The sequence below is a fragment of the Harmonia axyridis genome, chromosome 7 (assembly GCF_914767665.1).
Source record: "Harmonia axyridis chromosome 7, icHarAxyr1.1, whole genome shotgun sequence".
In the NCBI taxonomy this organism is placed as follows: Eukaryota; Metazoa; Arthropoda; class Insecta; order Coleoptera; family Coccinellidae; genus Harmonia; species Harmonia axyridis.
Window position 1 is genome coordinate 21,838,842 of NC_059507.1, and position 27,039 is coordinate 21,865,880.

A 27,039-nucleotide genomic window follows, 5' to 3' on the forward strand; every position below is an offset into this window, starting at 1 on the left:
GGTTTCATCTCATCTGACCAGGTCACTGAATGAAAATTTTTTAACTTTATGCAGTGGCGACGCCAGCTTTCAAAAATTGGGGTGGCCAAGAGGGGGCCGGATTTTTTTTGGGGTTGCCAAAGTGAATCGAAATTATAGTTCAGCTAATTTTGTAATTATTTTAGCTTTAGTACTTAAAATTTTCGGGGAGGCCAGCAGAATTTCAGAGGGCCCGGGCCCACACGAAGTAAAACTGATATTCTCAATTTGGTCGAATGCCATTGCACTCAAAAATTGATGAGTGCATACACCATGTTTTTAGACATCTTAGTATAGGTAAATAAATAATAAATAAATAAATAATGGTCTTTATTCCGAAAGAATGTCCAATATAATACATTACATACAATACAGTACATTAGATGGAATAGTGTCAACTAACAGAATTGTTAAATCCTCACTTCTTTGATTTTGTATTCACGAATGGAAAAAGTTTCCATGTTAATGAGCATAATTTTCACATCATCCTTAAATTTATTGAGTGTTGTACTTCTTTTTATATTATCCGGTAATTGATTGAAAAATTTTATTGCTGCATATGTTGGATGTTTCTCATATTTGACCAATCTATGTTCAGGATAAAGAATATTTACATGTCTAGTACTGTAATCATGAACGGAACTACTGTATACAAACTTATTTCTATTCTTGAATAAATAAACTAAACATTCATATATATACAATGCAAATACTGTCATAATCTGATTTTCCCTGAATATACCTCTACACGATTCTCTGTGTTTGAGTCCAAATATAGTTCTTATGACTTTCTTTTGAATACGGAAAATCTCCAACACCCCTGAATCCGATCCATAGAAAATCAAACCAAACCTCATCAAACTCTCAAAATTAGGGGAATAAAAAATTTTTAAACAATTTTCATTTAAATATTTACTAATGACTCTTATGCTATAGCTGACTGAATTTAATTTCTTTTTCTGTACTTATAATGTGGTTGTTCCAGTTCAGATGTTCATCAATTTGCATACCAAGAAATTTAGTACAATGTTCAGGTCTCATGCTCAAATTTGACAATTGTATTTGTGATGGTGTTGTGATACTTTGTTGTTTGGTTCTAAAGAGAATAGTGGTAGTTTTCTCCTGACTCAAAAGAAGACCATTCCTTTCAATCCAGTCTTCGATTTTATTATACGAAATACTGGCTTCATTTATTGAGTTTGGGTAGGTGGATCCAGCAACCAACAAATTTGTATCATCTGCATAATTGGTGAGAAGACTCGAATCGGACATCAATGCTCGTTCCATATCATTTGTGAAAAAAATGAACAAAATAGGGCCTAATATAAAAGCTTCTGATTGTAATTCTTCATAATTGCCATTAAAATACACAAATTTTCATCTCAACCAAACCTGCAGTTTCAAAATTAATGTACACACAAAATTTTGAGTAGCCATATTGAAGGAGCCCCTGCTCATATTTCGCCCATTAACGAACTCAATTGCAGCATTCAAGATCGTTAATGGGCAAAATCTGAGCAGGGGCTCCGTCAATATGGCTATTCAAAATTTTGTAATTAACGATCTTGAATGCCGCAATTGAGTTCGTTAACGAACTCAACGAAACTCAAAATTTTGTATGTACATTAATTTTGAAACTGCAGGTTTGGTTGAGATGAAAATTTGTGTATTTTAATGGCAATTATGAAGAATTACAATCAGAAAAATGGGCGAAATCTGAGCAGGGGCTCCGTCAATATGTCTATTCAAAATTTTGTATATGTATATTAATTTTGAAACTGAAAGTTTGGTTGAGATGACAATTTGTGTATTTATAAACGATGTTGAGCGTGTATAATTTCCACGATTAATTGGATAACCTACACTGAAAACCATTTTAAATTGTATCATTTCTATTAGGAAACCTTATAGTCAATCCGGCCTTTTGAACAAAAATCTGAAGTAAAAATTTCTTGGTCTGTGACATGCCATGAAAAAAATTAATTTCGTAATACTTTCTTCACAATATCAACTTTTTCGAAACAATTTTCTTATTGAATCCATGATGAAAAATATAATGAATGTATGCTAATAGGTTGGCACCAAATCATACGAAGAAGAGATAGGTATTTGAAATTTTCTTGAAATAGATAATGCGTCTGCTTTCCATATACTCAACAACTAATAAAAATTCCAATTCCAAGAAGAAAAATTTTTCCTAATGTAAAAACAACATAGCTGAATTTTCGAGAATTTAACTCACATCATCCTATCGATAAACTTAATATACACCCAAAATTTCAGGAAAATCAGTTGGATAAATTTTAATGTATCGAAATATTACTTAAAAAAGTATATCACCTAATAAATTTCGCCCAATAAAGAGGATTATTATTAATTAGATTCATCATAAAAGTTTGCATGAACATTCATTTCATTGTTTAACGACTGATTTCTAAATTTGTGTTTAATCAGATGTATAGATATTTTATTAATTAATGAGAAAATAAAATAACATGTATATAATATAACGATTGAACTGATTTTGCCCATTGACGAACCTAACTGATATATTGCCTCCTGAAATTTTCAAGGTTCTAGCCTCAGAGGAAAGAAAATATCTTTTCTTTCCTCTGAGGTTCTAGCTCTCACATGTTTGAATGTTGCAGTGTACATGGAGACTGGACAGAATTGATTTTGACCTTGAATTATTTATCAGTGAATCAAACTTAATCATGCAAGGCCCATCTCGGCTGAAAATTTAAGATATTTAAAAAAAAAGATTACCCATCGTTTGCCTGAAAATAGTTTGTTTCCTCATAAGAGTTTCAATAACCAACAGATCAAACCAACCAATTTGTACCATAGTATATATATATATATATATTGTTTGTACCTTGTTTGAAGGAATTCCAAAACAAGTTTTCAGAATAATTTTTCAATTTTGGAATATATTTAGAATACCTTTTACATTGAAATAGCACACTAATAGAAGAATTTAATTTAGGGGGCCTCAATTCAAAAAATAAGATCCTTATGTCTAGATTTCACGAGGTTATTTACATGAACAAATAAATCCTCTTAACTTTGAGGCAAATCTCACTGTTATTTGAAGTTTAATTTATGACTTACTCGATAGACAATAAGCACCTCTTCATATAAACCATATATCAAGAAGAGTAGGATAGGAAAGTACAAAAGAACATTACATGAAAATTCAAATTTTAATCAAGTCTCTCAAATGCATACATAATGTCTACTTAAGTTTCTTCTTGGGGCGGAGATTGTTGGTGTGTCCACACTTTGTTTTCCTGCAATTTGTTGCACGGGGATGTAATCTAGCATAGCACTTACGACAGATCATTTTGTCGCAGTTGTATTTCTGGGCCAAAAGACGGAGGGAAGGCTCAATAATACCACCACGAAGACGCAATACCAGATGAAGGGTGGATTCCTTCTGAATATTGTAGTCTGACAGTGTACGACCATCTTCCAATTGTTTTCCAGCGAAGATCAAACGTTGCTGATCTGGAGGAATTCCTTCCTTGTCTTGAATCTTAGCCTTCACATTTTCAATAGTGTCTGATGGCTCGACCTCGAGGGTGATGGTCTTACCAGTGAGAGTTTTTACGAAAATTTGCATTGTTGCGTTTTCTGAAAAAATTAATTCGTCAACGAATTGTCATTAAAGTACTTACAGAATAATTTTTTTTGTTCAGCACTTATTCTACATATTTTTTTTCAAATGAAATTTTATATATATAACGTTCATATAAAGAACTCAAGCTAGAAATCAACATTCAATAAAGAATAGAACTCACATAATTTAAATTAACAAATATTAAAAACTAACCCTTTAAAACTATTAATAAATTTTACTTACTTTTACAAAAACGTGGTCACAATCACAAATTCACAAGTTCCAAACCTCCTAACCACAGATAGTTCTTGAGCACAGATAACAGAAAAATTGGACCATGTGATCTATTATTCTGACTGAACTACTATAAAAGATAAATACATTTTATTATACAATTAAATTGATAAAACGATTTTTCGCCAAAGTTCGATGTTTTAATTTCATATTTTGACCATCTTCCTGAAGATTTAGGTTAGGGACCCCAAGTCTCTAGTAGTGCTGTAAGTCTGTAGTGCAGTGCAGCTATTCAGCTACTTTACTGTCATAACATAACCATAACCCAGAGCTATCCGTGAGCTGTGAAAATTGAATAATTGATTTTTGACTATTTTGATTTTATCCTGTAGTTGTTCTAATAGTTTGTGATGTTTTGATACTTATAATATATTGTGTGATTCATTCATTTGAAGAAAAAATCGAATTATTCTGCTGATAATCTGTAATTCCCCTTTCATTTTAAAATTTTATTCAAGGTTTTATTCGAATACTGTTCGAAAATTTCAAACTGAAATGGTGAACACAAACATAACGTTTCATAAATTATCTAATGAAATAATCATTCATGTTTCAGGCATATCTGGATTATAAAAAGTTTTACAATAAGAGGCGTCAATGTGAAAAGTTGAATAGGAATTCTAAAGGCTGGTTTACGCACCATTCCTAAGAAATAAGGACTAATGGCTGGTTTATGCACCATTCCTAAGAACTAAACCTAAGAATTCAGTGGTGTTTATTAGGGATTTGTGGTTCGTTCAATTTCGACGAACCGGGTCGAACCAGATCCATTGCTGAGACGACCTGGTTCAAAAGACCCGTTCATTTGACCCAATGGTTCTTTTCAGCTCAGATCGAATCATGTACGATTTGCGCATGATTCAAAGATCCGTAGATCTGGTTCTTTCGTTCTTTGTTTTTTTTTTCTTGGTAAAGAATTTTAAGTTAATATCAGCTTTGTATTTGTTAGTCGTTATGTTTTCAATCGGATCGTGAATTCGTGATAATGATTTTTTTAAGATATAATCATAAACATAAATGAGATCCATTATCATAAAGTTATAAGTTACTGAGATGGCAGAATATAATAAATTGATATCTGGTTCATTAGATGATTATAGACCTTTCGAAAAAATTTCAAATTCTAATATATATTCCTCGTTCAAATTGATGATTTTGGAATATTTAAATGACTAATGAAGAAGTAGAAGTAAATCATGAATGTACTTTGTACAGAACACTAAATTGACGAGGTCATGAATTATTAATTTTAACGAAAACTATACCTAATGATCATTACCTGTATCTATTCCAACCAAATAAATACAGAATATCTGAAATCCCTTAAACTGATATTAACCCTAATTAATATATCTTGTTCCAGCAAAATATTCATTTTGATAAACTTTACAAAGTGAGGTTTGAATATATAGTTAAAAAAATTCTCAAAAAATAATGAACAATATTTAAGACCATAACATTTTCAAGAAATAATAATTGGTGCATCTAAGAGAGTGCAATTACAGAGCCCAGTTTCTTTTACTATCTATCACATTTCTTCAAAATCGGGTGCCAAGCCAAGTGCCGAGCCGATGATTCATTTGCGAAATGGATGTATTTTATTACAACCATATGTTCCCTTAAGGTCAGTCCATACCGAAACCCATCTACCTAGGCTCGGATAACGAACCATTCTTTCTATGGATCTTTGGGTCCTAAAAGATCCTCAGATTGAATGAACTGAATGTGAAAGTTTGGCTCATTCGGATCGGTTCGAACGAACGAATCATCTTCAGAGAGACGACCCGATCGAACCATTCGTTCTGAAGACCCGGGTCTTTTGATTCGTTCGTTCGTGAACGACACATCCCTAGTGTTTATGCACTCTCTTGTTAGTCCTTAGTGAAGGAAAGCGCACATGCTCAAAATACTTTCTATTTGTTCTATACTTTGATGTTTGACATTGATATTGATTGTGAAAAAATTAAATTAAATTTTTTTCAGATACACCGAATACTTTTCATTGATAAACACGAAAAACGGAACAAAATGATAGAAACTGGTACTCGTTAATATTTGAACTAAGAGCTCAGTTCTTAGTTAAAAGTTGGTCAACTTGCTAGTGTTAGTTCTTAGTCCTTAGGTAAAATGCATAAACGCCCTCATTGATGTATTAGCGTTCAATTCTTAGTGTTTAGGTTTAGTCCTTAGTTCTTAGGAAGCCAACCATAAGTTGTTTGATCTTGTGTGAAAGTTGCTTTGAATCCAAATGAGATCAAGATTGTAAGGAACACTGTGTAAAATGGACACACCAATGAAAATTTATCAAAAATATCAGATAAGATCAGATCAGATGATCATACGATAAATGATCAAAAATCAGTAATTGAAGAACCATCCTATCAGATTACATTATTTCTATTATTATTGAATCCAAGGGTGTGACTGAGAGTGTGATGCAGTTTTGTCAACGATGAAACTAGAAGGTTAGAATTTTCTCACAAAATTTCATATAGTTATTTTACAATCATATAGTAGATTTTTGATTGGTCATATCTATAATTTTCGAAGTGACATGTTATGAAAATATTATATTACATTTCATAGATGTAGCCAGAGGGAGCTTAATGGGTTCAATACAAATATTGCTTACCCATAAGGTAATAATATTAGACCGGTTTTCAATAAAAATTATTGTTAGATATAGGGAGAGTCAAACATTAGTCAAAATGAAATTCGTTTAATTCATAATTCCCCCTGTAATTAAAAGTAGTCCATGGAATTTTCCAATTTATTGTTATTGCTCTTACTTCGAGTACACTATTATAATGCCAAACAGTATTGGCTTTGCTACATCGAGATAGAATAGAGGGGGAGTCGACATCACGTGACTTAAAGCGGTACTAGTACGCCATTTTGGATATAGCTCTCAGTCAACTTTCGACCAATAGTAGTGAACAGATCCGTATTCACAATTTTTGCATATCAGCATATCCATCTTCACCATACTCTAAATATATTAAAATTTATATGGCATTTTTGCCGAAACATTAACCAGATAAGTAATATTTTTTGATATTTATATACACTTGGAAATCGTACTTTTTCCTTAATTCATTAGCAAGTGTCAGTCATTTGTATTTATTATGTTGAATATTATTCGAAAAAAAAATTGTTTTTGAACAATGCTTAGACTTTTTAAAAAGTAATGAACACGGTTTATTTTAGTATTCCTTCGTGAAAGTTTACTTAATCCGACTCTGATCTTTCTCCAATTTTAGTAATAGAATTAGCCCCGCCTACTGGTCACTTTTTTTCTAGCACGATAACAGCTCATAGCGTCTCCTTCTATTCTATCTCGATGCTTAGCTATGACCAGTTTTTGAGACACATAGGTTAATATATTAAGAGGGACGACAATTATTACTAAAGTTGTCAAAAAGCTGTATACAATGAAAATTTCATACAGAGTAACAGTAAGGGACACTTTGGCGTTTACTCATTATTGTTTTGTCATTGTACAATGAAAGACATTATATTCTTCTAAGAAAGACCAATACAAATTGTTAATTTCAAACAATGAAGCATATGTGTCGATGAATCTCAGTATTAGCAGAGGAAATGTAAACAGGCATCATACATTTCAACGTATGATAGAGAATAGATGAAAACCTCAGCAAAATGTCTCCCTGTATAGGTGTAGTGATTGTTTTATGTATTTGTTTGCAAAATAAGCTGACATATTTATATTGAAGGGCTTCTACTTCATCCAAATAAAATCCTTTCATCCTTCGTCATTAACAGAAGTTGACAACGCATATATTATAATTAAATCTGAAAACAAAAAAGAAAAGAACCAGAAAGGAGCAATAAGTATTATAGTTTCCATCATTTACCACATTGAATGATGACAACTGAAATCACCACAATAAATTGAAGGATAAGAAATTTATAGGCCAAAAACTATTATGGTCATAACGGATCATAAATATAACAAAATATTTGAAAGTAATTTTTCAAGAAACGCCCAGTAACTCTAGAAGGAATCAAGATATCTATGATCTGTTTTCTGATATTTAATTATTTGGAAAAACGAGATTAGAGGTCCTTGAAGATTTTTTCCGAGTGTTATAATCCTTGAGACGTTCTCAGTGAGTAAGAATTTGGGACACCCTGTACAATGACATAATAACAATTAATACACGCCGACGTATCTCTTACCGTTACTCTGTATGAAATTTTCATAGGATACAACTTTTGTAATAGCGGTCACCCTTTTTAAAATATTGATCTGTGTATCTCAGAAACTGGTCATTGCATAGCCAATACTGTTCGACATTATAATAGTGTACTCAAACTAAGAGGAATGATAAAAAATTGGAAAATTCCACAGACGACTTTTTTGTTACAGGGGGAATTATGAATTAAACGAATTTCATTTTGAATAATGTTTGACTTGCCCCATATCTAACAATAATTTTTATTGAAAACCAGTCTATAAAATTATTACTAATGGGTAAGCAAAATTTGGTGTGCAAAAGTGTTTCATTCAAAATGTTTTCCTTCGAGAAATGTTATTTTAAATGATTGCCATTTTCCATCTTCGACACCCTGTATCTTGAAAACTAGCATATGATTGAGTTGGACCCATAAACTTTCTTATTCAGGAGGTCATATTCTACAAAATACTAAGAATTCTGAAGAATTAACAGGTGACAATTTTTCCATTAGGCTTCTGCCAGGTCCTCTCAGCTAATTCTTTTGATGCTTAATATTGAAGTATAAGTGTACTCAGTCCTTTATGTGTTAACTTTATTCATATTTTTTTTAACACAATATTGTTATTTTGTTCATGGAAATAATCTCTTAAATACGTTAAACAATTCTGTAGTTATTCTGTAGGTATAACACTTCTAAATAAATAAATAAGCCCATTTTTTTTTGACCATTTTCAATTTCTCATTTCCTTTTTGTTTACAAATTTTCATGTTCTTTAGCGTAATCTATGTGAATTCATACATAGTTTCCAAAATTAAGTGACAGCACAAACGTTGCCGAATGTGTGCTCTTGCCCCTATAAAGTTAGCAGAGCCAGTTTCTCAAAAATCAATGAAACCTATTCCAAAATTTGTCGTGAAAGAAAAAAATTTGTCATGCCCTTAGTTTTTTCTCTAGAGGGTAACACTCTGCTAACTTATCAAGTTAGCAATGCCTCCCAGAAATCATTATCTAAGGCGAAAAAGCTATGGGTAAATATTGGGTATTTGTCGAAGTCTATCTGACATGAAAAACCATCTCCTCAATTAATTAAGTCACAATACAAATACTTATTTTTAGGTCACTGACGAATTTTTGTGATACCCCCAGTTAACTTATGCAAATGGTTCCAAACGGTTTTTTGTGCAGCTCATAGTAATGAGCCCTGCCAATCCCACCACTTCATAACCTTCCTGGCAGTCAATCCTAGACAAGTCTTATTTCGTCCAAAAACGTACTGAACAATTGTCGAAGGACTGAATATATATACAATGTCGTGAACTCAAAACAATTGTCGCGCCTCTAGTTTTTCAGTTGTGAATAACGGAAATATTTGATTTTTAGTGGAATGCATTCGCAATTCAAGGGCGTAGAAATAAGGGGGATACTGGGGGTAATTAACCCCCCCCCAAGATTTTCAAAATATAAAATTTCAGAAATCTCGCAACGACGGAGAACGAAAATTTCTCCATAAAATGAACCAATAATAATCATTTTACATTCCTTTGAATTCGACACGTCAGCCAAAAATCGGACCCATTTAAGGTTTATGACTTTATCATCGCTTTCAAGATGAGTACTTATATTGCACTACGAGCTCGTCTTTGTCCAAGGTTTATTATTTTCCTTTATCTATTCGCTTTCTCGGCATCGCCCCTTATTCGCCATATGTGATTTTTGCATTTGCCATCGGTATTCTCGTCCTCATCTGTATTCTCGTCATAAAATTTCAATATTGATTTGATGATTTTAAAATATACCTGGAGGTAAGCAATGTATCAGACTGCTTGCGACTCGCCTCTAATTTGCAGCGCGTTGAAGAGTGGTGTAGGAGAAACGGGTTACCTTTGAACGCTGAGAAGTGTAATGTTATGTCATTTACGCAAAATAAAAATACTATTCTTTTTGATTACACAATAGCGTCCAAAGTTCTCCAGCGTCCATCAGTGTTAACTGATTTAGGAGTGAATTTTGACTCGAAACTTTCGTTTGTGCCACACATTGATGCTACCTTGTCTGCTGCGAATGGAATGTACGGGCTCATAGCGCGAATCTCTCGCGATTTCTCTGACATAGTCACATTAAAGACCCTTTATTACGCATATGTCAGATCAAAATTAGAATACGCGTCTATAATTTGGTCTCCTTGCTATCAGGTCCATATTGAGAGAGTTGAGTCTGTGCAGCGGCGTTGTCTAAAACTGTTTTCATATAGAGCAGATGGTGTCTACCCGCCTATCGGTTTTCCACAGAACCTGCTTTTGAGCAGACACTGCATAAATAGTTTGAAATGTCGACGAGAATGTCATTCAATTATATTTGCTCACAAACTAATAAACGGAGTCATTAAAGATTCTAGCATTCTCGAAAAACTAAATTTTGCTATTCCAAGACCATCCTCTAGAGTTAGAAATACATTTTATATGCCGACACCTCGTACGAATACATTGAAGTATTCACCTCTTTATAATTTGTGTGATGCCTGTAATACTGTAAGTTCTCACTTGGATATTTTTAATTGTTCCATTTCAAATATCAGATCTCATTATTTTGACTGACTGAGCATTTTTTGTTATTTTTTTTTTTTTCTCAGAATATGTAACATTATTTTTCTTATGCTCCTTGTTCTGTAGTTGGGTTTAAACCTGTAGAACATTGTATATGTATTGAATAAATGAATAAATAAATATGTAGTTATCAAAGAACTGAACAATTCGCATCGAAAAATTGTTTGGGGTGTGTTGTACAATTTATTGTGTTTCATTCAAATTGCAATGTATTTGTGAAGACATCAGTTTTGAATTGACTATATCTACAGGGTGTTCCTAAATTGGAGATAAAAATGAAAATGATAGATAATTTTAAGGAAAAAAGTTCTATAACATGAGTCCGCAAACACTTTTTGAGATGCAGGTGTTAAAGTTCAAGTTTTTCTCTCATAGCACCTTTCCTTCACAAGATATTTTACTTGAATTGGCATAGATCTCAGATTATACAGGGGGACCCGGAATTAATGCAACAAAATTTAACCAGTGATTTCAGAGACGAAATTAGCCGACCCGTATTTTTCAGTTTTGTCTAGTGGCATGCCATTTCGGAATTTCACCTGAAATGAAATTCTTTCTTCTATATCTTAGGCCTCGGCTATGCGAACTTCACGAAATTTGGTATAGGGGGTTTTCAGTCATGTCCAATCTGCTACTGATATTTTTTCCTTCCGGAAGCCCTTCGGAGACCCTTATCTGAGTGCCCTATTACCTTTGGGACCAAGTTTTTTAGATAACAAAATTGAATTTTCAAAAAATGTTGATATTTTCCTAAACAACATTCCTTTGTCGAACTTTTTTGTCTCTTGCAATTTTTTCATCGAACGCAAGGATTTCGAGAAAAATCATAAAATGTGATCAGCGAATGAAAGACTGATAGTGCATAGATTTCAAAGTAATTATCGAACATTGCAACACTTTATCAACGAAGTAATTACTTTTATTCGTTATCAAATACTTATCATCATATTATTCAATGAAATTATCATCAAGTTTGATTTTTCGGAAAACCGAAAAGCATTTGTTTGAACTTTTTGGATAAGAAATTATTATTGCCTGCAGGTATATCATGTCTGGTTAGAAGTATCGAAATTTCAGAAAAAGATAGATATTTTAAAAAGTAATTAGCATTTACCAATATTGTTCTATTTTTTTCAAATTCAATTTCTACTTGCTGCCTGAAAATGAGTAAATATTCACTTTGTATCGTTATCTTAAAATGTTCAATATTTTTTTCTATACCGACTCATAGGCCTCTCAGAAGCTTAGAGCTTGTAGAACTTTGTATAAGGTAGGCCTTGTTACTACATATCCCATCGCCACTCTAGGCACAGAAAATAACCAACTATGATTGAGGATATTCTGAACTATAGTTCAGAATATCCTCAATGCATTTTGAAAAAGCATATATGCTTTTTCAAAATGCACATGTGTATAGATCCTTTATACATAACTACAAACTGTATATTGTACCTTCTGCGATCATCTCTGTGCACATTGTACCGGGTTTTTCACCATAATTTGACCCCCCTTTAACTTTGTTACTAAAAGAGGTACAAAAAAATGTTTTCTACAAAAGTTTCACGAAATCGACTAGTGCTTTTTAAAATGATTCGACAGAACGAAATATATACAGAGTGGGCAACATATTGATTGCAACTTCATTTTTTCAAACGGAACACCCTGTATATTTTTCTATATTTGACTAGCTCTTTTTCCCCTGACTTCGAATATATAAAATATGTTTGGTCTATCTCTCTTATTCTGAGTACGACAGAGTTTCAAATTTAAAGAACCACCTAGCATGCTCAGTTATCAGTTTTCGAGTGGTAGGCTGCGATAACTCAAAATGCCGTTTTTTGAGTTATCTCGTTAGCAACGATATGACATACGTTTTTCACTATAAATTGGAATTCGATGATGGTAGCTTTCTTATTTTTATTGTTCTGCACATAAAGTGAAAATATTTCAAATTTTTCCGCTTCTGTGTAGCTCATATTAGATGAATATTTTCATTCAATGACAAACGTATGTCATATATCGTTGCCATCGAAATAACTCAAAAAAAGACATTTCGAATTATCGCAACCTTCCACTTGAAAACTGATTACTTAGCTTGCCAGGTGGTTCTTAAAATTTGAAACTCTGTGGTACTCAGAATAAGAGAGATAGACCAAACATATTTTATGTATTCGAAGTCAGGGGAAAAAGAGCTAGTCAAATATAGAAAAATATACAGGGTGTTCCATTTGAAAAATGAAGTTGCAATCAATATGTTGCCCACTCTGTATATATTTCATTTTTTGAAGTAATTTTTAAAAATACTAGTCGATTTCGTGAAACTTTTGTAGAAAACATTTTTTTGTACCTCTTTCAATAAGAAAGTTAAAGGGGGGATCAAATTATGGTGAAAAACCCGGTACATATGTATCTTATTTTCCATTTCAATATCTATATAGAGCAGTCAGTCAATGTATGACATTCAATGAAGTTGGATCAAACAGAGCTTTCTTTGTATTATATTTATTTATAATATTTAATTTCTTTATATGTAATTCACAAAATTAGTGTTCTACAAAACATATGATGAATATAAAAGAATTAAGCAAGGGACCTCCTTATATTTCCAAAACATCTATTACAAGCCATCAATATAAATTGCAGATTATGGAAAACATAAAGCAGTTTATTCTCTTCCATTTCATTTTCGATTTTTTTCATGAAATCTATAACCTCAGTACGGAATTTTTTTGCAATTGACAGATTTCCTCGCTCAACTTCAATTAAATGATTTCTCAGAGGTAATAGAAGAAATCTATATTCATCGTCACTTGGATTCCACTTGTTCCTAGTTTCCCAATTGTATTCACATGCTAGGCAATGGCAATCAAAGTAATAGTTTTGTTTTAGATTATATTGACGCACTGATTTCGGATCATTAGTAAAATAATAACTGAAAACATCATAAAAACTTAATATCAATACTCATGGTTGTTTGAATGATTGCAATTGTCAAACGGACAGCGCACAGATACAGCAAAAACAATATTTCATCATAAAAGTGATCAACACTACTTTTAGACCTATTACTCTTTTTGCAATTTTATTCTGTCATTTCTTTTGAAAAATCAAACTTTTGCAGCATCTGTCGATGTTCACCATTATACATTATTAAATTCTCTTACCCGTAAGTGTCAAAAACTTGTTCACCTTTTCTGATAGTTTTAACTGCTGTCATACAAAAAGAAATACCATGGAAGGTTTTATCAACATTTGGAATGCATGAATGATTGAAAAGGCTCATAAAATTATAAGCACCAACACCTATATTAATCAATTTATAAGTTCCATCGGAATTCGGACATAGTTCAACTATTTCATGAAAATTGCAGGTCATAGTTTGAAGATGTTGAAATATTAACTCCACAAAAGTGTCTTTATAATCCTCATCACTTTCGAAGAAATCAGTATGATCTCGAAGTATTGTATAACACATAGCAGTGTGAAGAGCTCCTTCAAATAGATTTTCGGGCGAACGGTTCACTTCATTTGTAATCAAGTTATGAATTTCTTTGTACCTTCTAGATTTGTATACACTTCCAGATTCTTCAATTCCTGCCTCGAAATTTTTATACTGATCCCTCATAGTTATTCCTATACGTAAAGGAATAAGAAAATGATGATTCAAACTTTCAATTGTGGCTAAAATTGGACATTCATATCTGTGGTATGAAATAGAATCATATTTGCAAATTGAACTACAAAACAAAGCTTTGGTGCAAGAATTGCAAGGTAACAGATTGTAACACAACTTCAAACAATGATGACAATGGCACCACTTTGCATCCATCAAAATACTGTAAGTTGGACTTTCCACAGCAATTATTTCACCAATCTGAATATCTCTTGTAGCAATTATGCATCTACCCTGTTTTAAATCATTTTTTATTTCAACACAATTTGAGGCACACTCAATGACTGGATTCCTATCATTGACATTAATTGATGGCATTGGCTGATAATATTGTATTTTTTTCTGTTTGGCCTTAAGACTCAGTGCTTTTTCTTTCCTTTCATTGATTTTGGGTTTCAAGGCGTCTGGATAATTATTTTCAAGAGCTCTTTCAATATCCTACAAAATGATTAAGTTCAATATTTGAGTTACTATAATGAATGATAAAATTTTATACCTACTCTTACACATTCTGAAAAAAAATCAAAGTTAAACAAAACTGCAGATCCAACTGCAAATGCTAGACCTAAATTCTCTGATCTATTTTCTGCAAAGGAAATGCTGAATGTGTATCGGGTGTCCCAAATTCGTTGTCTAGTGAGGGGATCTCAGAATCCCTTTGAGTTAGAAAAGAATGAATGGCACATTTTTGGGCTAGATTTTCGAAAGAATCAATTTGGTAAAAACCGCAGTCTTTTAAATTCAACTGTTTTCAAGCTATAAGAGAAAATTGGAAATTGGCGCGAAATGAAAAGTTCTCGTAACTTCTTTATTATTGGTGCTATCAACATGAAACTAAAACATCCTACAGGCCCTTTTTCAGTAGAATAATAACAATACAGTTCATTCTTTGAACTACAGGAATAAACAGTAATCATCACGGAGGCGTGAGCCTGTACGTGAGAAATCCACTGGTGTAATCATTTATTTCTTATTGCCATTAGTTTTGAAATTATAATACAAAAATGTGTTTTTTGAAATGTAAACCATAACAATTTCTATAACAAATGAAATCGCTTTTTTTTCTTTTTCAAAATATATAACATGATATAAAAATCTTATCAAGCAATAAAACTCATCAAAAGTTTTAGTTTTACACGGCAAATCAACCAAGTACCTAACTATGATGATCTGTGAACTTCACCGAAAATATTTGGTGGCCACCAAGGTCTTCTGGTTGAACATTGTTAGATTTTTTCTCTGGTCACATCTAAAGAACAACATTTATCAATTTGAAAATGTTGAAAAATCTAATGGTGTTAAATCCATTAAAACAAAAAACACAAGTTGCATTATAACTTCAAATCTAATGGTATTGAAAAATAAATGATAATGATAAGGTTTTCACCAGTGGATTCTACTGAAAAAGTGTCTATAGAATGTTTTTGTTATATGTTGATAACTCTCAAGAAGTTATGAGAATTGTTATTTTCACGCCATTTTCCAATTTTCTCTTATAGCTCGAAAACAGTTGAATATATGAGGTTGCGGTTTTCACCAAATTAATTCTCTCAAAAATCAAGCACGAAAATGTTCCATTCATTTTTTTCAAGTCAATGGGATCCAGAGATCTCCTCACTAGACAACGAATTTGGAACACCCAATAAATTTCTAAAGTTTCTTCATTTCTCATCAATAAGAATAATTTATATCCTTTATTCCTCAAATCTGACGACTTATTGTTACTTTTACAATCTTTTATATACTCTGGTGAAACATCATACTTTGACAAAATCTACTACTACAAACTATTATACTATTACAAAATCTACTTTTTCAACAATAGTCAATAATTTTGTATTTTTTTCAATATCCCTTTATGCAAAAAAGTGTGATTCATTTGTGACATTTGAAATAACCACTAAAAGGCTCTTATCGTTCCTATTACTAATAAGATGAAGGATTTTCAGTCACTAGGAACATTCTGATTTACACTTCCTTCAGCAGCAACGTTTTTGGAATTCTATTCCCCTCATCAGGCCTATGAAATATTATATCAGTTCCAATATTACACATACGACTTTGAATTATTGTTCAATGATAATTGGCACTACTCATAAGCCTGAATAAGGGAATAGAATTACCGAAACTTAGATGTTGAATATCCAGTATGAATTATAATTTATTGAGTTATTTATTAAATGATAGTTATTTAAACTCACCTTCACACATTCTTCATAAAATTCAAGCCTGAATAAAACCGCAGATCTGTTTGCATATGCTAAGCCTAAATTCTCTGATTTATCTTCAGCTTGAGCAATGCTGTAGGTGTACATTTCCAAAGCTCCTTCATATTTTTTCGAAATAAACAATTCGTTTCCTTTAATCCTCAGATCTGAAGACTGCTTGTTATTTTTGCGATCTTTGATAATATGTTTTCCTGGATTATCAATATATTTCGATTGAAATTCGAGTATGAAATTTATTTTTCCAACAATATTAGGTATTTTTGACACTTGTTGGAATATTGGATCATTAACATAAAAAGCCATATCCACATTCGATTATCTATTCTTTTAGTAATAAATTAGCAAAGTAGCAGAGGAAAGGTAATACAAAATACGAGATAGTAACCACTAACACTAATGCTGAAATGTGCTTGGATGGGATTTCCCCGGCCCGCAGAATAACTAATAATCATAGAGAAATAAACACTCAACAGAAAATTAACAACTCAGTGTTAAAATGAGTAAGGGTAATTGTGGCGCCCTTATTGTCAGTAGATGCAACTATCTAGTTGTTTCGGGGCATTTGGCGCCTTTAAATCATAATTCAAAACAATTTGAATGAAAACCTGCACTGAAAATTGTGAAAAACCTGTAATATTAATTACAGTTAATTCAATATTTCAGTGAGGTTTTGCATAGAAATGAATTATTATCCAATTTGTAAGTCCTTCAATAGGCAAATCATCCTAAGCGCTACGCCACCTGGTGACAAGCAGATTAACTGAAAATATTGACATAGTTTTTGCATTCGCTTTGTGTTTGTGTGATATTCTACAAATATTTATAATTTTAAATCATTTTAATGGTTATGAGTCGTTCGAATCGCTATTGTTCAGTTCCTCAGTGTTCTTCCTGGGAAAAAAGTTGAAATATCAATTTCCATGCTTTTCCTCAAACTGGTGATAAATATCGTATTTCGGTAGAAGGGAAATTGGGGAGTAAAGTGCTGATGGATCGACAAAAAGCTTGACAACTGAAACTCAAAATCGTTAAACCAGTGACAAGAAATATGAAAGTATTTTCCCTGCATTTTATCGAGGTAAGCACGGATTACACTTGAAATTTTGGGTTATATTTATGGGGATAATCGTTTACAGATTCCAGTTCTACACAATTTTTTTGAAAAAGACTGCTGTGCCTTCCAGAAATTTTCCTATTGGATCTACTACCACAAAGGAAGATCCTGAATGTTCTAGTGGTAGATCTGAAAGATTGAGACAAAGAAGTATCAAAGAAAAACTTGTTGCTGAAGAATGCTCTTGTGAAGAAATCAAACCTGCTGTACAAACTACTTCGAAGTTGCACAAGGTCTATTACAGCTTCTTCAGGGCCAGTCTGATTAAAATGGGTCTAAAACTTTCAAGGAACTTGAAGTGAATACTCCTAAAGTGTCTTCTTTGTGTGACCTGATAACAACAGATAGTGCTCTAAACAGTTTTACTGGTCTCAATAATATAGAACCACAGACTAACTAACTAGTAACATAGTATAAAGAAAGGATAGTAAGCCAGTGTAGTGCTTTTTTCGATTTTGTTGATGTTGAGCGTGAGTTGTACTCACGTTTTACTCGAATTTTTCTGTCAAAAATTGGTCCGTAAAGTGGAGCCCTCTGAAAAAATCGGTGTTATTTTGAAGAACTAAAATATTTGAAATAGAGTGGTCAGAAGATTTCTATATTTTGATATTTTTTCTGCTCTGTAATAAGCATTTACGCCAGTGGCGTGTATTTGTGATAACTTAATAATAACATAAAAATTGTTGGCAATGTCATCTATAGCTCATGATTAAGATGCTGAATCATGATTCAGATGCTGAATCATGAGCTATAGACGGCGCAGAAATAATACGATAATTCATTCAGTGGCGTGGTTGAAAAGGGGTCGCATGACATTGCCAACAAGTGTTATGTTATTATTAAGTTATCACAAATACACGCCACTGGCGTAAATGCTTGTTACAGAGCAGAAAAATATCAAAATATAGAAATCTTCTGACCACTCTATTTCAACTATTTTAGTTCTTCAAAATAACACCGATTTTTTCAGAGGGCTCCACTTTACAGACCAATTTTTGACAGTAAAATTCGAGTAAAACGTGAGTACAACTAGATGGCGCTCAACATCAACAAAATCGAAAAAAGCACTACACTGGCTTACTATCCTTTCCTTTATTAAATATAAGTTTTATTCTGGAAGCTTAATGGGTACGTTTTAGAATTATTAAATATGACGCTTAACTGTAACGAACTTTATTCATGGGCGCCCGCAGAAATTTTTCTCAGGGGGGGCAAAATGAAAATTATTGAAAAACGATAAGGCGTCCATGATTGTCGTAAGCGACATCAGTATTCCGTTTCTTTCTATTTCTGTATTGGTCCAACATCTCGTCTAAAATAAGAAGTTGCTGGTGGCTTATATGACATTCTTAGTAAATCATATTTTTGTTTGTTTTGAATAGATGAGAAAGCTATAAAATTTCCAATATCTGTTGATTGTCCAAAGTCCACCGCAAAATTTGGGGAAATTCAAGCCCGCATGTTGAATTTCGCTCTATTCCTTTTTTTTGTATTGCTTCTTTATTGGTACTGGAGGAATGAGCCGCTTAATATTTTTAGGAGACTAATTGCAATCGTCATCGGCAATTGATTTCCTTTCGAAAAATTTTCGAATATCCATATTTCCAAGGGTAAATCTATCATAAAAACATAAACATAAGTGAAAATGACTCTCAACAAACAAAAGAGAAAAAAAAGGAACGGAGCAGTCTTTGGGCACTGCCGAAAGGCGCCTAACTGAAAAATCAGCTTTGTAATTATTTATAGAACTTATCTATAATAACGTAATATGAAGTCACAGACATTAAAAATACTCTCTAAACACACTCTCAACGTCTATATTTATCCCCTTCATTCCTACTTCTTCTCGAGAAAAAAATATCTTGATTGGTGAATGGACAATTATTATTGAAATATGAGAGAAGCCGCATGAAGAATCCCACATCAAAGAAAGCGCCTAAAAAGAAGCCGCCCATAAAACGATCATCTGGTGACGTTCAAAGAAAATGCCGATTGCCGACACGCATATATATTATATGAATTTATAAACAAATTGACACGCATGGAGTGCTTTCGGTTCCATGATTTTTCTTTACCCAAGAAGTGCTCAAAGCGCCTAAAAAAGTTTTCGATTAAAAAAATACCTCTGCCGATTATTGTTATATGTATAGTATGTGATTACATTGAAAGACGGAAAATTGATGTCAATCCATTACTTTCCTTCTTTCCCTTTGGATTGAGAAAATAATATTGAGGGTGACGAGAGTCTTGTGCTGAAAAATGAGGCAATCAAAATATCAGGGGGGGCCATGGCCCCCCCTGCGGGCGCCCATGACTTTATTCAACTTAACTATTCTATACTCTAAGAGGTCTATGGAATAAATTGATTCGTCAGTTGTCACTCTCTTCAAACTGACATAAACGGAAATCAGCTGTTTGAAATTCAAACAGCTGATTTTGAATGTTTATATTATTGATGTTTTGTTTATGACGTTTATGTACACATCAATTAATAATTGATAATTATTGAAGTATTTTCTTTATAATAGTTGAGCATATTATGTTGTTAAGTTCTGCTATTCAGTCTCTCATTACTCATTGAAATAAAACGAAAAGGTTTCATAAAATTTATAATGAAGAAAACAAATGTACATTTTCATCCTATTATAAGTTGCATTCAAAAAATAGCTTTATATGAAACCAAATCGGTAGGTAATCATATAAAATTCGAATACAAGATTAATTTTCACTTTGTTTTTCAGAAATTTTATCTTGTGGGGTCCAATAATACCCAAACAAGATTCAGAGTCATTAAGATTGACCGAACAGAACCGAAAGAACTTATAGTTTATGATGATAAAGTAGAATACACTGCACAAGAAATCCACAATTTAATAAATATGATTCTAGCAGGAAACAGAAATAATACTACCAGTAAAGGTTCACCAAAAATAATTTCAGCCTTTGGAATAGCAGGTACATTATTGTAGACTTTTAATTGTAACTGATTGCTTTAAATATGAATTAAATTTCAAAATTTGTGGTACATCTTATTTTCAAGGTTTTATCAGATTTTTAGAAGGCTATTACATCGTTTTGATTACAAAACGAAGGAAAGTAGCTGTTGTAGGGATGCATACTTTGTATAAAATAGAAGATACTAACATGATATACATTCCTCATGAATCAATTAGAGTCATACATCCAGAAGAACCAAGATATGTTAAAATGTTTCAGAGCATTGATCTTGCTAGTAATTTCTATTTTAGGTAAATATATTTGACCAAGAAATCACTTTTTTTACTACCGAATATATCTTCTTTTCAGTTATAGTTATGATCTAACGCACAGCCTTCAACATAACCTTGCAACACCAAAACAGTTTATACCTAACAATGTTTCCAACGAAGATCCTAAAAATACTACCGTGGAACAGAAAAACAAATTTAATATATCTTTAGATTGTAATAACGGTATAGAAAGCTACGGTGTTCGTACAAGACCTTTCAGAAAATTTGTATGGAACAATCATCTTTTGAGTTTAGTGGAAGCTGAGCTTCATCCCGATTGGCTTCTCTATATTATACATGGTTTCATTGGCCAATCATCAATCAATGTATTTGGAAGAGCTATATATGTGACTTTAATAGCTCGCAGATCATCCAGATACGCCGGAACGAGATTCTTAAAGAGGGGTGCAAATTTCCAAGGAGATGTTGCAAATGAAGTCGAGACAGAGCAGATGGTCCACGATTCGGGAGTCTCTTCTTTGTCAGATGGTCACTTCACTTCTTTTGTGCAGATGAGAGGTTCAATTCCAGGTTTGTATCATCTTGACTTGTGATCAAACAAACAAAAATCTTATACTTCATTGAAGGTCACTGGAAGCAAGAAATGGGCAAGATGGTGGCCAAGCCCGCTATCACTTTAGACCTTCCTGACCCGTTTGCCGAGACTGCAGCCATACATTTCAATGAACTCTTCAAAAGATATGGTTCGCCTATTGTCGTATTGAATTTGGTCAAACAGAAAGAAAGGAAACCACAGGAAAGTTTGTTGAGTGAAGTCCTGAGTAACACTATAAAGTACCTGAACCAATTTTTGTCGGTGGAGAACCAGATCGTTTACAAAACGTTTGATATGGCAAGAAAAAATAAGGGAACAGCTAATGTGATGAAATATTTGGCGGATATCGCTACCAATGCAGTTATGAAAACCGGTATATTTCACAATCAACCAAAATATTATTCTCAGAAACCTAACACGATAGTAGGACAGCACAAGGAGGACGATTATGTCAGCTTACAAACTGGAATAATAAGAACAAATTGTGTTGATTGTTTGGATAGAACTAACACAGCCCAGTTCGCAATAGGAAAGTGCGTTTTAGGCTATCAACTTTGTGCCTTGGGCATTTTAGATTCTCCGAAACTTGAATTTGATACTGACTGTGTGAGGATGTTGGAATGTCTATATGAAGATCATGGGGATACACTGGCACTTCAATACGGAGGCTCTCAGTTGGTTCACAGAATCAAAACTTATAGGTAAAATATCCACCTCAAATATGTAGTAAGTTTGAAAATTAATTTTTAAATGCAGCAATTCTGTGTTTTTTTGACAAAGTATTATCTTCTGCACGGCGCTCTTAAATTGGAGGTACAAACGAAAATGACAGATTTCTCAGAACATTTTTATAAAAAAAAGTTCTATGAAAATGGACCCACAAACACTTTGTTTTGACTTCCCCGTAGCACAGTAGATTGAGAGTCGACTGTGGTGCCAAAGGTACCGGGTTCGAACCCTGGCTAGGTCATGGATGTTGTGCATGTCTGGTGGTGGTTAATGAATTTGATAGAGTGTTATAGATAATGAAATAATCGCTGTGTAGATGGCCAAAGTAGCCTACAGGAGATACAGGAACAGGAGTTAAGTAGATTTTTTTCATTTTTCAAGTTTTTTCTCATAGCATCTTCCCTTCACGAGGTATTCAACTCAAATTTGGAATAGATATTCCAAAAAAAAAATGTAAGATGCTAATTTTGGATGGAAATATTCATGGTGATATTTTTTCTGAAGGAAAGAAGTGGGCACTGTTCCGGAAAAAATATCATCATGTAGATTTGCATTCAAAATTAGCACTTTTTTTGGTGGGCTATTCATTGTTTAGAGAAATTCAAAGAGAAACTTTGGTCCAGTAATACTCTTTTTTACCAAATATGGAGCGAAGATTAATCAAAATTTGATAAATTGGTTTAATCATCACCCCCCATCCCGCTAAGAAATACCCTGTATTTCAAAACGAGCCCCTGTTTATAGGACTTTTTTTCCTAAAATTATCCAAAGGAATCTCTCATTTTCCTTTGTATCTCTAATTTAGGAACATCCTGTAAAAAGGTTGTAAAAGGTCATTTATACACCTTACTCAGTAGGACTAAGTTGTTCGTCAGCGCCCTATGGAAAACAATCGCGATATTGTTCATAAAAAGCAACAAGTATTACAAAATTGAAGTAAATAGAATTCGAAATTCAAGTGATTTTTTTACTCTGTATGCAAACTTTGCATACTCAATTCCATAATTATGTTTGATTCGATATTTCTAAAAATCAATAATTAAAAATCAATAATAATAATTGAATTATCAGTTAATTAAATATAATATTTACACCTTAATTGTACTTGTTTTGAATTTATTATTTTACAATAACTAACCATTTCAATTTGACACTTTATGAATTTCCACAGAAAGACTGCCCCTTGGACATCACAAGGCAATGATATCATGCAGACCCTAAGCCGTTACTACAGCAACACATTCTCCGATGCCGAAAAACAAAACACCATCAACATCTTTTTGGGTATCTTCGTACCAGACGAGAACAAGCCGCAAATTTGGGAATACCAAAACGACTACTATTTCCACCACAAACCCAACGTTTATACAGATAAATCTCTCAGTCAGTGGTGGGACAAAGATGTGGTAGATTGCTTACCGTATTCCTATAACGACTCAACAAAATCCTGTTATGAAATCATCCAGGTACACTCCAAAGATGTCGAAATGATTGATGCCTATGTCGACTACCACAGACCAAACGAATTGAGCGTTCTGAGCGAAGTTTTCGCTTTTCAGATAAGTCACTCGTTTAAGGATTTCATGCCTAATTTTACTACAGATTACAGTCCGTTTAGTATTAGGATCAGACCTGTGAGAAAGAGGGATGATATTTCTTCGAAAGGCAATATGATAAAGAATCCATCTGTTTCTGGACAGAGCTCCACCAGCTCTGCTGCTTCTAGTACCAGGTAATACTTGAATAATATTGTGAAATGCCTTCTTGGTGGCTTTTGGCCATAAAGTTCGAAGCCCGCTAGTAAATAACCATACCAAACGAACCTGCTCTAATTTGTTTATGTACTACCTTAATTATTTCATATAATTCTCTTAAGAGAATGTTTTGTATAGGTGAATTTCTGGATAATATGGCTATCCCTTCCTAGATGGCGCTGTTGAACTTTCAAATCTACAGTGACTGTATATAGTATATAAAGTCACTGTATTCAAATCTTCAGTGACTTAATCAAACATAGTGGCGACAATTCGTTCAAATTGAGACTAAAAATGGCGAATGGGGACATAGCACCATAGAACCTAAGAATACAATTTACTCAACTGAACTGACCCATGTCAAAATCAAAATTATTGTGCCTTAAATTATCTGATTGTATATGGAACAAATTTATTTAACTGAAGAATACTACAGTGATTAAATAAAATGGTCCTTACATTTTCAATCCCAAAAATCAGCTAAATGGAGAATGTAAACAAAAAGCCGCCATATTTAGGCTCAGCCAATAAAAAACGAGACCACGCTTGTCGTCAGTGTGGTTTATTAATAGCGAGTTATTTCGAATTTTTCTAGAGCTAAATGACATAATAAGTTCAAATTAATTCGCATTGGTGCAGCCAGTCGAATACGCTATAAGTCACTGTATTCAAATCGAATTTGAAAAGCATTGGACTATTGTATACTCCTCATACAATGGTAGAACTGACTGTGCCCTTGTGCTATTTGTATTTGTTTTTTAATTTACTATTTTGACTGCATAAAAGTTTGGAAGAGAAAAATTGAACACAAACTTTATTCTGTAGTTCCAGTGAAGAAGATTCGGCTGCCGATGATGATTGTTTCCATGAAAGCTCAATGACCGGATCAAAAACTTCCGACTCGCAACCTTTAACATTCAAATCTCTTTTCCCAACAATGAAAGAAGTGTACGGAACTGAATTGAGCAGCCCCAAAGAAGAGGATTTACTCGCTTATAAACGGTTAGTGTTCTCAAATATTAATGAGAAATTCATATAATTATTGAATTCTTTTTCAGATATGTCTTGATCGGAAAGAAAGCTAATGGAACTGTTGTTAAAAATTTCACGCCTGTTTCCTTCAATTTAAGACCTTGTAAACCCTCCGAAGAATCCTCAAGAAGCGTTGCGGTCCCTACGGTGAAAAAGCAATCCATTGAAATATACGAGAGATATATAGCGACTGCCTTAAATGGGGGATTTACTCCGTCCAATTCAGATCTTGAGATTTATAAAAAATACACTTTGTACAAATGAATATCGATAAGAAAGATATTGAGTGTATCTATACCTTTATTCTATCAATCGTTTATTTGAAAGTTTGAGGCTTTATTGATGAAAAATGTTTATCCACTTATTCTTGTAATACTGTCCTTTACTAGACTTGAACTTGAAGCATACTTAAAAATCTCTTCTATTTTATATAGTGCTGGCAAGTTGAATCTTGGGATGTGAAATGCATAAAGAATGTCGAAAGTTATTTAGCATTGCTTGGGTCGGCTTAAAGGTGGCACACCCAATTTTCATCAAATGAAATCTAATTTTCAGAATTGCTTCAGTGGTCGAAATTGACAATTTATTCCTTAACTTGTCTTTGATTATGTTGTTTATTGAAAATGCTCTTTCTACAGTAGCATACAATACTTTCAAATAATTCTCGGTATTTAGCGGATCGCGGTATCCACTTCAAAGGGACATCTATGGCCAAGCGTTTTTATGGACTAGTTCAAGTGACTTTGGATATACTATACCTGAGCCGTTGCATCTTTTGGGGTCATAAAATTAATTGTTTGCAATATATGAACATTGTCTACAGTGTAGTCTACACTGAATTTGTTTACATAATTCAACCAAGAAAGATTCACATCTTTTTCGAATATTTTCAACCAGTACCTAGTAGCAGTTGAATACAAAATGATATAAAGAAATATTGTCATTTATTTGTATCAAATATTATGGTTGAATACGTCCTACAAAAATTCTTCCTAGAGCCGACAGTGTTGCCGATGGATGCTGGTAATACCTATACCCGGGCATAAAAAATATGCAATTATGCTACTCCGAAGAAATCCGAAGCAATAAAAACATCTGGCTTTAGAAATCGACCTGCTTAATTTGTTTATTCACAATTTTGTTCAAGAATAGTAAATAAATTAAGCGAATAATTCGACAAAATAATAATATCAAATTTGAATATTTGTCCCCCAAAATCCCCAGTGCAATAATTGAAACCCCCAAGAAATACATATAATCCCCTAAATTTTCCCTGAGTGTCCAAAAATCCCACAAATTTGGTGGAAAATACCCCAATATAGCAATGGCAACCCTGAATGGAGAATGACATCGTTTTCCCCTCTTTCCTTCTAAAAGCAGTGGAAGTCGTAAACTGAACCGAATCATTTCGAATGTGCCTACGTGAACCCCCTCCTCTCAAAGGGATATTGGAAAGGAAATTGTTCAAATGACCGTATCAAATAGAGATAACTATCTTTATTTAACTAACCGAGATTTCACCTTCAAGAGATATCGTTGTCAAAACCAAATACCAGTGCTGGCAAGTGGCAAGTCGGTGTCTGGATATGAAATATCTGCTTGTTAGAAAGAAATGTACAGAGAATGTTGATTGTCGATAGTCAAATGGCTGCAGGACTAATAACGGAGAGCAACAACATTTTCCCCTCCTACTTTCCACAAACAGTGAAAGTCCAATTAGGAAGGAGAGGATCTCTGTGTGTGCAAATCAGAATTCAGTTAATCTAGATCAAATCGTTTCGAACTCGCCAACTCAACGCTATGTTCTTTTTCTTCTTCTTAGTGCGGCGCTTATCAAGCCGAACTGAGGCTTAGTGACCCATTGTTCATCCACATCGTTCAAGAGAGACTCAGATCCTCAGACACGCAGACAAAAATGTCGCGAGCCTGGCAGGAGGGGTCCCTTTCACC

At 33.2% G+C, this 27,039-nt stretch overlaps 3 protein-coding genes across 5 annotated transcripts; 1 reads left to right on the plus strand and 2 right to left on the minus strand.

The window, feature by feature from the left end:
• Positions 1-3,202: 3,202 nt before the first annotated feature.
• LOC123685425 (ubiquitin-60S ribosomal protein L40) lies at positions 3,203-4,036 on the minus strand. 2 transcript variants are annotated; one of them, XM_045625116.1, is made up of 2 exons: positions 3,881-4,036; positions 3,203-3,651 (listed from the first exon to the last, which is right to left on the minus strand). In XM_045625116.1, the coding sequence occupies exon 2, from the start codon at positions 3,638-3,640 to the stop codon at positions 3,254-3,256; it is 387 nt and encodes a 128-aa protein (XP_045481072.1). In that variant the 5' UTR covers positions 3,641-3,651; positions 3,881-4,036; the 3' UTR covers positions 3,203-3,253. The 2 variants fall into 2 exon arrangements, with proteins under 2 accessions (XP_045481072.1, XP_045481073.1); XM_045625117.1 differs by lacking the exon at positions 3,881-4,036 and adding an exon at positions 3,819-3,879.
• Positions 4,037-6,009: 1,973 nt separating this feature from the next.
• Positions 6,010-25,380, plus strand: LOC123685422 (polyphosphoinositide phosphatase). 2 transcript variants are annotated; one of them, XM_045625112.1, is made up of 8 exons: positions 6,010-6,396; positions 20,491-20,704; positions 20,790-20,997; positions 21,056-21,549; positions 21,606-22,275; positions 23,475-24,035; positions 24,883-25,059; positions 25,116-25,380. In XM_045625112.1, exons 2-8 carry the CDS (start codon positions 20,629-20,631, stop codon positions 25,351-25,353), a joined length of 2,424 nt encoding a protein of 807 aa, XP_045481068.1. In that variant the 5' UTR covers positions 6,010-6,396; positions 20,491-20,628; the 3' UTR covers positions 25,354-25,380. The 2 variants fall into 2 exon arrangements, with proteins under 2 accessions (XP_045481068.1, XP_045481067.1); XM_045625111.1 differs by lacking the exon at positions 6,010-6,396 and adding an exon at positions 20,171-20,436.
• LOC123685423 (SET and MYND domain-containing protein 4-like) lies at positions 13,221-17,068 on the minus strand. Its single transcript, XM_045625113.1, has 3 exons — positions 16,609-17,068; positions 13,899-14,845; positions 13,221-13,666 (listed from the first exon to the last, which is right to left on the minus strand). The coding sequence occupies exons 1-3, from the start codon at positions 16,936-16,938 to the stop codon at positions 13,315-13,317; spliced, it is 1,629 nt and encodes a 542-aa protein (XP_045481069.1). The 5' UTR covers positions 16,939-17,068; the 3' UTR covers positions 13,221-13,314.
• Positions 25,381-27,039: the final 1,659 nt, after the last annotated feature.